This window comes from Euleptes europaea, chromosome 9 (assembly GCF_029931775.1).
Source record: "Euleptes europaea isolate rEulEur1 chromosome 9, rEulEur1.hap1, whole genome shotgun sequence".
Lineage (NCBI taxonomy): Eukaryota > Metazoa > Chordata > Lepidosauria > Squamata > Sphaerodactylidae > Euleptes > Euleptes europaea.
In genome coordinates, this window is record NC_079320.1 from 31,050,427 (window position 1) to 31,064,297 (window position 13,871).

The window sequence follows — 13,871 nt, forward strand, 5'->3', positions numbered from 1 at the left end:
GACAATAGCCATGCAGATTAGCTTTGGATTTCACACATTACCAGATCATTCCAGGATACAATGCTTCCATATTAACATACCCCACACTCATTAGTACATTATCTTGATACTTACAGGACAATGATTAGTACATTACGTCTGCAGGACAGTACTCAGCTCAAAACCCAACCCCTCTCTGGCTCTTCCTACACACTTGACACTGAGAGACATTGTCCTTCAGTGTTACTACTCTGAAGATGCCTGCCACAGCTGCTGGCGAAACGTCAGGAAAGAAAATTCCAAGACCACGGTTACACAACCCGGATAACCTGCAAGAACCAATGAACTCTGACCGTGAAAGCCTTCGACAATATATTGCAAGACTAGATTTAAATCATGGTTTTCTACAAAAAAAATGCCCCAAATAGTCTTAAAAACTTCTGGAAGAGCATGACATTGTGAATGGATTAACAGTATTTGTTCACCCAAAAATTAAACGTTGCATGAATATACACCCTTATGCTACATAATTAAAAACTAATCCTTATTTCATGATGAAAAGCCTTTGGACTATAACAGGGATGGGGAACCTCAGGCCCGGGGCATTTTCTGCAGCCCTCAGGAGCTCTGGGGCCGGGGGGGGGGGGAGGCGTGGAGGTTGGGGCCTGGTCGCTTGGGGCCGGCGTGCACAGGTGTGTGTGTGGGGGGAAGGCTTTTCTTTCTTTTCTTTTTCTGTCACTCTGCTTTCTTTCCCTCTTTTTGTCTCTTTGTCTGTCTCCCTCCATCCTTTTCTTTCTTTCTCCCCCTCCCTTTATTTCTTTCTCCCTTTCTCTCTCTTTTCCCCTCCCTCCCTTTTCCTCTCTCTGTTTTCTTTCGTTCCTCCCTTCCTTCCCTGTGGATCGGCTGCCTCCTGGTGCCTCATTTGCTCAGGCCTACCACTGGCTGCCCTCCCGCCTGGGAACGGGGGAGGACGAGGGAGCAGGGGCGCCCTCCAGGTCTTCTCTGTTTGGTCTTCCCTGGGGTTGCCAACCTCAAGGTGGTGGCCGGAGACCTGGAAACCGTAGTCTCCCCCCCCCCCCCGGGAGATCTACACCTGGTTATGGCCCCCGAATAATGTTGTAAATGCGCAAATGGCCCTTAGCAGGAAAAAGGTTCCCCACCCCTGGACTATAATGTATCTTAAAGAGAAAACTATCTTTAGATTTTTATCCACCCTGTAATACTGAGACCAAGCTCCCGTTGAGAAATATATTTTAAACTAACCAGGTGATTTACAATACTCATTGACCTGTTTGACTGCGACAGATATAACTACAAAGGTGCATAGTTATTAAGCTTGTATCATTGCAATAAATAAATCTCTAAAGTTAAAGCATTTATTTTTATATGAGCCCCTTTGTTTTCCCAGCTTCCCACCCCCCAAAAAAAAGATTATTTTGCACGTGCACACAACCTAATTACTTTCACATACCCTGATGCTCACAGAAATGGATGAGGCTACAAATAGTGCCAAAGGTTTATTTGCATGAGTAAAGTGATAGTTCTCAAGCTTCTCGTCTCATTGAATTTAGTGGTTATTCTCCAAAGCAAATTCAGGCTTATAGCCTACCTACATAACCAATACCATTACAAGAAACTCACAACATGGAATTTGAATTTTAAAATTCTAAAAACATTTGTACAGTGCTTTCCCTCTCACTCAAAGCTGTCCTTGGATACAGTGGGTATTTGCTTACTGCAGGCCAACAACCAAATCATTCCTATAATCAAAGTATATGCTGTGCAAGTACCATAGAAATACAGAATTCAAGAATGGGTGAAAATCCAGCATCCTGATCATTTATTTCAAGTATGTTTCTCTTTTGAAAGCTGCCACACATCTGAATAGACACAGAAAGGCACTGAAAGAGTTTTGACCCATTGATTGGGACAGCGGTGGGATGGTCACCTTGCAGGCTTGAAACTATCAGAGCTTCCTTCTGCAAGTGACCTGTAATCCACAGCCAGATTCCAGACAAATCCACACCTCCAAGCTTCAGAAGCGTTAATATTCTGGGTAATCAGAGCAGTCCCTAAGCCGAGTGTGAAGTAATTAAGCGCCCAAGCTGTCATGATTGGGTCAGCTGTTGATGGGGGGGAAGAGAAAACAGCTGCAAACTGACACTACATGTGCTTTCTGTGCTATGGCCCCACCTTGTGGGATGAGTTGTCTGAAGTCAGGAGAGCTCCCTCTTCTGTCATTCCACAAAACTATGTGGAGCAAAGCTATGTGGCTCTTGCCAGTGATCCATGTAACCGTCACCTCGAGATTAGACTACTGTAACTCGCTCTATGCAGAGTGGCCCTTGAGACTAATCCAGAAGCTATCTGGTCTAGAATGCGGTGGCACGGGTCCTAACAGGGACCTCATTTAGAGCCCATATACGGACAATGAACCACCAGCTTCACTGGTTTCAGGTGGAGTACCGAATCAAGTTCAAGGTTTTGGTGCTAACCTTTAAAGCCCTAAACAGTCTGGAACCATTATATTTGCGGGGCAGCCTCTCTTAAGGATATAGTAAAACATTGTCATGAGGTGATACAGACTTTTGTGTCTAGACTGACTGGAGCTTCTCCTTTTTACTGCAGATTAACTGTGCTAATGAACTTTTGAGAGACTCACAATACCTCTCTGAATGATGGTTCAGCTGAAGAGTGATCACTTAAGCACACAAAGGATCTATTTCACAGCAGATAAAATACACACACAAAAAGGATGCATGAGCCTGTGCAGCTGTGGTTCTTCGGGTATTCTTTAGTGTTGGAGGAGCCCTGCTTCATCCTCCCCTGAACGTTTGCTTCACAATTGTAAATTTGGATGTCTGTTTTATGCTTATGATTTGTCATCTGTTTTTTAGCAAACATCTTTAAGCAGCCTATTTTTAACTGATTAACACCATTCCTTTATCTTAAGTGCTTAAATAAAGTCCTCTATAGCTGAACTATGTTCTTTCCCCTCTCCACAGGGATGCGAGAGGGCCAGTATTACTCTCTATTATTCAGGTTTCCTTCTTTGTGCCAACTAGATTTTATCTTCTGGTCCTGCAGTTTCTATTTACTCTCCTCTACTGCCAGTCCTAGTAGATATTAGTTCTGTTATGCAATGCAAGCATCTTCTCCCTGCCCAGAATGAATGTTTCCATTCACCCCTTTTCTTATTTAGCCAACACACAGTTCAATTTACAACCACTTTTTTTGTTGAAAACATCTTTCATGGCTTTCATTTCCCTGGCAAGCACCATGGTCTGAAGAGGGGAAACAAACAAGAATTTTTTAAACAGCGTAAATCAGAGGCTCTCTAACAACAACAACTCACTCTTTTTAGCTAACTAGTAATCACACACACCCAACAGCTTGCAACCACCCTCAGAAAAAAACAAAGTCAACAAATAGTAAACACACAAAAAGCAAAGTACAACTGAATAATTCATTTAAGAAAGCTGTTAAAAGAAATAGGGATCTGTCTTCCTTTGGAAGTTTCAAGACGAGTAAAACAAGACGGTGAAGTCAAGATTCCATTCTGCAACTTCAAAGATCCCAAGAACAATGTGTTCCAAACAAAAGCTACACCCATGAGAACTGTTAGATGCCTTTGAACATCACTCCGTGTCTTAAAGAATTTACATACAAACATGTAAATGCTTTAAATATGCATCAACGATTATTACCATGGGTTTTGATTATAGCTAGTAACAAAGTATTTTATTATGGCTAGTAATTGGAAAAGACAGTCATGCGAGGAAAAGTTGAGGGCAGCAGGAAAAGAGGAAGACCCAACAAGAGATGGATTGACTCAATGAAGGAAGCCACAGCCCTCAATTTGCAAGGTCTGAGCAAGGCTGTCAAAGATAGGACGTTTTGGAGGACACTGATTCATATACCATTTCTGCACGGGAGGTTATGCCTTGGATTTGCCGCTCTCCAGATGCACGTTTTCCCCATCCGAATTCACAAAACTCTGCATGGGGGCTTATTTTTGAGTTTTGAGAATTCGGATGGGGAAAAACGTGCATCTGGAAAGCGGCAAACCCAAGGCAAAACCTCCCATGCAGAAATGGCCATAGGGTCGCCATGAGTGGGAAGCGACTTGACGGCACTTAACACACACAACAGCTGTGGCTCACGAAAACTCCTACCCTACCAGAAAATATTTTTGTTAGTCTTTAAGGTGCTACTGGACTCTTGCCCTTTTCTACACACAACAAAGTAAAACAGGAGTCTGGTGGCACCTTAAGAGCTATCAAAATTCATCCCAGCCTAAGTTTTCGACACGGAACAAAGTTTTCTTATCCTTTAAGGCATCACTGAATGGCTAAATTTACGGCATTAGTAAATCAAAAGGAGAATACAGAATTTGTGGGAGAATGGGAGGCATGGACAATATATTGTCAAAATGAATTTAAATTGGGAAGTATTGAAGGTTACGTTTTGTTCTAATGCAATTGATTAAGGTAGAAACACTATTAAGATAAATGATTTAGATTTTAAGAATTGTTCCGATTGATATATGAAGTATTGTATTGAATTAGAAATTAAATGCAAAGGTGACTAATAAAGTTATCAAAAAGATAAGAGGAGGAGAGAGGAGAAGTCAACGTAAATATATATATATATATAAAAAGGCATCACTGAGGTCCTGTCTTATTTAGGGGCGAAGCGGCAACCGAAGCACGGTTCCCCCTGTCCACACTCACCGGTCAGGGCAGCAGATAGACGACGACGAAGAGCAGCAAGTCGATGAGGAGCATGAGCCAAACGTCCAGCCAGTACGACTGCCCGGAGAGGGCGGGCCCGCGGCCTCCACCCCCCGCCGCCGCCGAGGGGCCTGTGGCCGGCTCCCGCGCCCCGCGCTCCCGCACTGCCGACGCCTCCATCGCCCCGCTCCACAGTGCGGCGCAGGCGCCAAGGAAGCGACGCCCCGCGCACGCCGGGGCCTGGCGCCACGTGACGCACGTAGGGCGGGGCTTCGTGCGATCCCGAGCCGCCTACGAAAGGCCCGCGCCGAACGTCTCTTCCGGGAGAGGCGCGGAGTGGGCGCCGCTCTGCCCTGGAGCGTCTCTATGGGCGCGCGCGCAGGTTGGCCGCGCCCCGTTCTTTGCAAACCGGAAGCGGCAGGTCCGCGGCGGGGCGCGTGGCCGTAGTCGCCCTTCCGGGCCCTGGCGCGCGAGGCCGCGGTCGCTCCGCGTCAAGTCGCGCGGTGCCGCTGCTCTGATTGGCGCTGCGGGTCTGAGCCCGAACGGGGGTTGCGCAAGCCTAGGCCGTTTATGCCTGCGCGTTCCAGGCTCAGTTGCCCCGCATATTTTTTAAGAAAATTTATTCCGGATGTGACTGCGAAACCGGCGCATACCTGCTTCGCATTACTTAAGAGCCCCTTTAACGATCCCCTCAAGGAACCGTGCAAAATAACAGCGGCGCGTTAGCTATGGACATGCTAATGGCGACGCAAACAGGAACGAAGGAGCAGGCGAGGGGTGTGGAATGTCTCCTTTTGCGTGGAGACCTTGAATAGGCATTTTTAAAGTCGTATTTTTAAAAAAAACTTTGAGCGAGCATCAAAATTGACCGTGCATAAATGGCCCTAGGCCAGGGGTGGGGAACGTCAGGCCCGGGGGCCGTATAAGGCCCATGAAATCATTTGGTCTGGCCCTTTGTGGGTCCTGGCAGATCTCTAGCTCAGAAGGATCTAAGACGGGCAATCCGCCCCCTCCCACAGAAAGGAATAGCCTCTATTCAAGGCGGATGTGAGTTTGTTTTGCCAAGGAACCTTTTCCCACCTTGCAGAAGAGTCGTTAAGTTATGGAACTGCTAGGACCACCCAAGAAACTGTATTAACCCTTTCCCACTAGTTGGATGCCTGCTTGCTTGCCCGCTCGCGTGGGGGGGGGGGTCATCTGGGGCAGCTGCCTGCTTGGGGCTTGGTCAGCTAATTTCTAAGTTGATAATTTTGTATGGCCCGCAAATGATGTTATAAATATCCAAATGGCCTTTAGCGGAAAAAAGGTTCCCCACCCCTGCCCTAGGCTAACAGATCTCTGCGGCGGCTGAAAAGCCTGCGGCCAACGGCGGCTTTGCGTTATTCTGCATCTACTAACGGGGATTCTGAGTTTACTCCGGGTGGGGAGGGGCTTTTTCAAGAGTCTTCGTTGTTTCTTGTGCCGTAACAGTTGCCCAGGACGAAGAAAAGGGTCGGAGGCTAACTGCCCAATATTTATTCAGGAATGAGCCTCTGTAACATCTAGGGTTGGCAGCTCCAGGTTGGGAAATACCTGGAGATTCGGGAGTAGAGTCTGAGGAGGGCGGGGTTTGGAGAGGGGAGGGACTTCAATGCCATAGAGTCCAATTGCCGAAGCGGCCGTTTTCTCCAGCGGAACTGATCTTTGTCGCCTGGGGATCATTTGTAATGGTAGGAGATATCCAGCCACCCCCTGGAAGTTAGCAACCCTACTAACATCAGTGGTGGTGGTCGGTGTGTGTGTGCGTGCACAGTATCGCAACCTGAACAAAAGTGGAGATATTCATTAACTGAAGGGAAATTTCTCAAGAAACAAGGAAGCAGAAGCTCAGTTTTGCCAGCTGTCAAGTCACATATGACTGTAGGATTTTTAAGGCAGGAAACCTTCAGAGGTGATTTGCCATTGCCTGCCTCCCCGTCATGGCACCAGTGGGGATTTGAACCTGGTCCTACACCTTAACTGCTACATGCTGGCTGCCCCTTTTTCAGTATCTGCAGCATAGCTCCAAAATGTATTCAGAAGGAAGCTACCTTCCAATCATAATGCATTTTGCTTCTCCTCACAAGTAAAAAAACAAAACAAAAAGAGGGATCACAGTGTGAAATCCAAACCAGAAATAAAATACATTGTGATAAAGAACCACATTATCTCCTTTACTACATTGAAGGCTGAACAAGTAACAAATGGATGTTAAACATCTGCAAGAATTGCAAAGTGTTCAAACAGTCTAACAACTTATGAAGATTGATAACAGTGGAGCACAAATTCTGCAAAACCTAACACTGACTGGTGGCAAGAAACGCAGTGGTTGGACTGGTAGAGCTCCCTTCTGACATTTTAGGATTTTCCTTCAGTATATCAAGAATTAACCTTCAGCTGATAAAGACTGTTGAAATGGGATTACATCCAGATGTAAGGCACACATTCCAAGTTGTGTTCAAGGGTAGCCTCACAGCATGTGATCACAGCTGTACCTGGAGGCATGGCAGGAGAGGTGGAACCCGAGAAAAGATAATTTACTAACTATTTGGAACGGGGGTGGGGGGGAATACCATATTTAGCCAGGTGGCTAAATCTAGCACTAATCTGCTTTCAAGCTTTTAATAGAGACTGCTAGAGGAAAATGTTGCCATATCAAGAGCAGGGAGCATGAGCCTATCCATTTTATCCATCTCTAGAAAACTGGCATTGTTGTGAGGTTACCATACCATAAGTGGAAGTCTTCATAGCTATAAATGTTCAACATTTTCTAGTGGTCAGAAATAGTCTCCAGCTAACTGTCTAGTTCAGAACTCAGAGAATATGTTAACTCCAGCTAAAAGGAGAAGGCAGATATGTGTATAGGTGTTGCACTTTGAATTTGGGATAGATACACATTTGATTGTGGGTTGTATGAAGGCAAAGCCTCTGGAGATGCATTCTTTCTCTCTTCGGGATCTAATGAGGGACAGCACATTTGCCTTGGACCAAATACAAGTGACAGAGGCCATAGGTCCATCCTGTGGCTCCTGACACCATTTTAAAATCATCTGTAGTTCTTTAAAAGTTGCTGCAAGGCCCCAATCGGGATGGGGTGCACAGTTCAGTGGCCCAAGGAGCTCATTTCCTGCCCTTCCTGCACCTTTTCAGGTTTAGAAACAGCTTTCCCCCCCCCCACGCGGCTGTTTCTACACTTGAAAAGGAATGGGTGGGGGGACAAAGAGCTCCTGGAGCCGATGCACCGCGTGGTCCTCTTTACCTCACACTGGGCAATATATGTATATTTGTAAATAAAGTAAATATTACCAAAAAATGTAAGTATTACAAAAAATGCAGTATCTCCAGTATGCTCTCCTCCAGAAGAAACCAAATGCAAGTAATGTTGCTTCTGGAACTTTCCACAAATCAGAGGATAGGTGCAAAACAGTATTCTGTGAAGGTGACAAACTTTAAAAGGGGGGCATTCAATCCACAATTCGGTATCTAGTACATAAGTTAGGCACAATAGCAATAAAACCAAATAAACCTTCTGAAAAGCAGTGTAGAAACCATGTTTATTACCATTATGAAGACAAGTATTCTTTCCAGCTCTTAGCAACACTATTAACTAAATAGACATGGGACATAAGATAAATAGCTCTTTGTTGTACTTTAACAGTTACTATGTGCTTGTTGTAAAAAGCCCAGTTTCCGTATGTATGGTAATTTGTCCATCATGTTTCAGTCCTGTTCAAGCTTTCTTGAAGATTCTCTTAGCTGTGACACCTTCATAGATGTAAGTCTAAAACGGTGAAGCACCAAAAAAGGAGGGGAAAAGGTTAGGTCAGAATATCACTGAGACCTACTATGATTCATTTAAGGATGCTTCTTTTCCTCGGGATTATTTATTTAGAATATTTCTATGTCATCTCTTCTGAGTCGTCTCTTCAGAGTCCTGCTTGAGGCGGCTTACAATTAAAAACCATGTATAAAATTACAAACACACACACATGGATTACTTGTCTCCATATTTGTCAGTCAAAGAAGAATCTAAGGAGGTACGAACTGGTTGCACCCGTATCTGTCTTATTGAACAATGGTGTACACATTTCAGTTGACCTTGATGATTTACTACATCCCAGGCTTCATAGATACTTGGCTACTTACACTACAGTAAAGACTAATATTAATTCTCTAGTAATGTTATTTAATAGAACTGGAACCTTGAGGTTGCTGCATTTTATTTTTTCTGCGGTATTTTAAAGTACCTGCTTTCCAAGATAAGCACGATGAGAGAACACTTTCAACTGAGCTGTCTCCAAAATGCTTGCAGCGTGATCCTATTTAGAGTTAAATGTGCTTAACTCTTAGGAGCAAGCAGAAAATGTACTCTAGCACTTTAAAGACCAGGTACTTATTGCAGCACATATATTTGTAGGCATTGAACTCAATTTTAACAGATGCATTTTGACCAGGAAGAGGCTTGTGTTCACAAATTCTAAAAGTTACTAAAAGTTACAGGTGGGGTGGTCCATGAGAAACTGCAATCCAAAATGCATTTACTAGAAGTAAGCCCACTAAACTTGATGGGATTTATTTCTGATTAAACGTGTAGGACCTCAGTAAGGGATTTTTGGTTTGACTATATGGCTCGGAGGAGCCCCGTGGCGCAGAGTGTTAAGCTGCAGTACTGCAGTCAAAAGCTCTGCTCACGACCTGAGTTCGATCCCCACGGAAGTCGGTTTCAGGTAGCCGGCTCAAGGTCGACTCAGCCTTCCATCCTTCCGAGGTCGGTCAAATGAGTACCCAGCTTGCTGGGGGTAAAGGGAAGATGACTGGGGAAGACACTGGCAAACCACCCCGCAAACAAAGTCTGCCTAGAAAACGTCAGGATGTGACGTCTCCCCATGGGTCAGGAATGACCCGGTGCTTGCACAGGGGACCTTTACCTTTTTTATATGGCTCGGAGGCAGATTATCAACTTTGCATGCAGAAGGTTTCCGCTTCAAACCCTGGCATCTCCAGTTAAATGGACAAGGTAGGAGGAGGTGATGTGAAAGATCTCTACATGAGACTGTGCAGAGTTGCTGCCAATCAGAGTAGACAATCCTGATTTTAATAGACCAATGGCCTGACTCAGCATAAGGCCGATTCATGTGACACAAGAGATTAAGAGCTGTCATGTGTGTGTATGTGTGTGGAAGGGAGTATATACAAAGACCATATGATTACTTTTTTTTAAGTCATTATAACAGACGTGTAGAATATATCTAGCAGGGCAAATGCAAAAACTAAAGTGCACTCTCAACCAGATGAGTTCATGTACTAAAATACACAAGCATGGTATCCTTTATATTTTATTTTACACAAAATATGCCCCCCCACCATTTTGTTGCAGCATGAGATCTTCAATCTGATCCATGTCCCACTGTTAACCCAACTCATGCAGTGGTTCTTCAAGGCATTACTGTGGCACTGAAGAAATAGCTCCCATGCCACAACTGTGTACAATGTGATCTTAAGCATATTTACTTCAATCCACTGCATCAATGGGGCTTACTTCCAAGTAAGCATGTGTAGAATTGCAGCTTTACAGTGCATTCCTAAGGAGAGTTACTCCAGTCTAAGCCCAATGGGCTTAGACTGGAGTAACTCTCCTTAGGAATGCACTGTAAGAGTATCTTCTGTGATACAGCTTAAGAAACTGATCGAAGTGTAAAGCTTATTCAGCTGCAGGATTACTTGTAATGTTAATGGTGCTTTTACAGTACTGTAGGCTGAACTTGCATGCCATCTTGCTAAAGCTTATCTTGCTAAAGCCAGCATTCATTCCTTCTTTCACTGGATCTTTAAGGAATGTCACTATTGTCTTACGATTAGAGTGACCAATACATTGAAAATACTATTTTATTAGATGGGAGGTGGGCCATTAGCCACAGAGGGGCTAAAGTAAAATTACTACAACCCCTTGCCAAAGACAACCTTGGGATTCTTGAACTCCTTGTGAATGCAGAAGTGTATGAGGAGCAGAGGTGTATTTAAGGAGGTTGAAATTTATCAAATGTTGAAAAGTCAGTATTTTAGGGTAGAGAGGACGGTCAGCAGAGGAGGATCCATCTCTTTCCTTAGCTAAGTGAGAGGCTTCGCATTACAGCCTCGGAAACAGAAAATAAGACCTATCACCTCTTCTTTATTAACTCACCTGAACCAGTTCCTCTCCTACGATTTCTCTGAAAGCCTTAAGTTCCTTTCCATTATCTTTCCTTTTGAATATGGCTACAAGCTTACCATCTTCTATGATCCAGTTACCCTATAATGTAAAGACAGACGTCACAGACAACTCTAAACTGAGTGAGTTTACATATTATTAGAAACTGTGTGTGTGTGAAGTGCCTTCAAGTCGCAGCCGGCTTATGGCGACCCCTTTTGGGGTTTTCAAGGCAAGAGACTAACAGAGGTGGTTTGCCAGTGCCTTCCTCTGCACAGGAACCCTGGTATTCCTTGGTGGTCTCCCATCCAAATACTAACCAGGGCTGACCCTGCTTAGCTTCTGAGATCTGACGAGATCAGGCTAGCCTGGGCCATCCAGGTCAGGGCTATTAGAAACTACTGAAACCAAAAAGCAGGTTTATAGGAGTTGCATTGGTTTGCATCCAGTCAGCAGCCTTGCCAAATAACAGCATCATAGAAGAGAAGGTCTCTTACGTGGAGCTCCGTTCCATCAGCTAAACTGTAGTCAAAGTCTACTCCCAGTGTGAACACTATATCTATGGTGCGGAAATTGCTTGATTCTTTGATAGTGAACTGGTTTCCCTCTTGTTGGATAGTGAGCTTGAGGTTGTCATGGGCTCCTAGCTTTCTCTTCACTAAATTGACACCTAAAAGGAAAAGAAAATACTAAGTAAAAACACAACAAAAACCCTTTTTAAAAAAAATTGGAGTAAGCATATTTACTAATAGGAGGATCAAGTTGGACAGGTTGGACTTCCAATTGGCTTTTTTGAAGGAGTTTTCTCATGTGTAGTGGAGAGAAAACCAGGGTAGGCTAGAGTCCTGACATGTTCTGCAGGAGGAAGCAAGGCACCAAGAAAAGGAGTATTAAGTCTCTAAATAGCAGCCTGAGAAAGAATACATTTGGGAGACAATGAAACGGTCATGGTTTTTCTTCCATAAGGTGTTATGAAACAATCATACTCTCCTCCTTAGGTCTGCAAGGCTGCTATAGAAAGAAGATCTGTGTTCTTCATTACACCGTTCCAAGCACTTGATAGTTATGAGGGTGAATACAACTAGGAGAGCATTTAAGGGTTGCATCACAAGCAAAAATACTGCTAGCCAAGTTTTTCCCTCTCATGGTCTATCAGCTTCTCTTGAATATCTGCCTGCCGCACAGTTATTAAAGGCCCAGGAGCACAGACAAAAAGGAGGATATAGCTATAACCTTTATTTAGAATTACCAATGTATTATTTTGAGGGATCATCCCCTTAGCAAACAATCTTCTCCCCCCCCCATAAAAAAGATGAATTTTAAAATATGTACAGATGGACAACAGCAGTAACTTAACACATAAAAAGAACAACTGAACTCAGTGGCAGCAAGAAAGAATGTTCTCACAGGAGCCAAAAGGAAAGGTAGATCTTACCCAGCACCTCCATGAACTTCTCATAGTTTTCACTCTTTTCTACTTTCCATATACCATTAAATGCCATGATTGTTTGCTGTAACAAAGAAGTATCAGACTGAGGTGACTTCTGCCCAACCTGACATAGAGCACACCTTTTTAAGGGAGATTTATGTCTTCACTTATCTGGAAAGCAATTCACACAGTGATGTGGCTGGCTGAAGTTCAGTTAGTCACATGACACCAAATGGCACTGCTGTTGACCTGAGCCCCTTACCTTATGAAAGGTGTAACCTAAGAAAACCTTGTCTATGGTGTTGCTGAAGAAACTGCTGGTTTCTGAGTTCTCTTTATCTTGCAGCCCAGAGTAACAGATTCATTTGACTGTTGATTTAAAAAAAAATCAGGGTGGTGCCACTGGTTTCACTGGAACGGTGCTTATTTAGTTAGCAAACATGCATTAATTGTGTTGGTGAGGGAAATTAAACAAATATTTGCACCAGCAAAGAAGCTCAAGCCTCTTTGCTCTGCAGGACCAGGTTGTATTTGGAAGCTGATCTATCGGGTATAATAGGGGTGCCAAGAACTATTGGACAACTATTTGTTTATCTTGGTTCGTCCCACTTTTGTAGCGTGTTTCCAAATTTTCCAGTTCTGCAGTGATAGTGAGCTACATTTAGGGCAATGAAGGGTCATTTTTGAAAGATCAGCTTTGAATTGATGTGTGGAATCCAATTCCTTTATTCTCATCTCACTTCCCCTTCTGAAGCAGAACAAAAAAAGTAGTTATCCTACTCAGGGATAGGTTTGCCAACAGGCCTAAAGAAAAATGTCCTGTCCTTTTAATATATGCTTAATGGGAGATAGGGGAGGGAAAGTAGCATGGCATAGCCCGATCTCATCAGATCTCGGAAGCTGAGCAGGGTCAGCCCTGGTTATTCCTTGGTGGTCTCCCATCCAAATACTACCAGAGTTGCTATGCAGAGGAAGGCACTGGCAAACTACTTCTGTTAGTCTCTTGCCATGAAAACCCCATACGGGGTTGCCATGAGCTAGCTGTGATTTGGTGGCACTTTACACACATACCATGCAAGATAGTCAATTGGAGCTTTTCATGGCGTGAAAGTGAATATCTCATTAAGCCTTTATTAAAAGGACAAGGCATTTTTTTCCCTGGTCTGTTGGCAGCCTTACTCAGGAAGCCAGCTTGCAATGTTAATTTGACTGTGATTGATGTCCTGTGGCTGTGTAGCAGGCAGGTTGCTAGGATGAACTTTGTCCAGTACATTTCAGCTAGTTTGCAATTGTCCAAGGATGTACTGCAGAGATAAGATAAACGCTTCCCTAGATTTCAGTGGGCTGTCTCAGATAAGCCCTTTGAGGATCACATCACAAGCAATCACTAATTCTATCAGCACAGCTTACTGATGTAGTTATTCTTGTCACTGCAGTTAAGAAACAGATTGTGACAACTCTGGGGACTTTCTATCTGCTATCATAATTTTCCAGCCATGCAATATATCAGCAAGATATTTCGTAC

General features: G+C 44.0%; 1 protein-coding gene across 1 annotated transcript; it reads right to left on the reverse strand.

Annotated features, from left to right (window-relative positions):
• Window positions 1-8,424: 8,424 nt before the first annotated feature.
• FABP2 (fatty acid binding protein 2) lies at window positions 8,425-12,502 on the reverse strand. Its single transcript, XM_056855887.1, has 4 exons — window positions 12,353-12,502; window positions 11,415-11,587; window positions 10,912-11,019; window positions 8,425-8,511 (listed from the first exon to the last, which is right to left on the reverse strand). The coding sequence occupies exons 1-4, from the start codon at window positions 12,417-12,419 to the stop codon at window positions 8,461-8,463; spliced, it is 399 nt and encodes a 132-aa protein (XP_056711865.1). The 5' UTR covers window positions 12,420-12,502; the 3' UTR covers window positions 8,425-8,460.
• Between the last annotated feature and the right edge of the window lie 1,369 nt (window positions 12,503-13,871).

Bases quoted from the DNA above. Each gene is read 5' to 3' on its own strand.
- FABP2 (XM_056855887.1), bottom strand. From the start codon at position 12,419: ATGGCATTTAATGGTATATGGAAAGTAGAAAAGAGTGAAAACTATGAG. The intron at 11,588-12,352 runs GTAAGATCTACC...TTTTCCTTTTAG, and splicing joins GAAGTTCATGGAGGTGCTGG to GTGTCAATTTAGTGAAGAGA. The intron at 11,020-11,414 runs GTAAGAGACCTT...TTTACATTATAG, and splicing joins CTGATGGAACGGAGCTCCAC to GGTAACTGGATCATAGAAGA.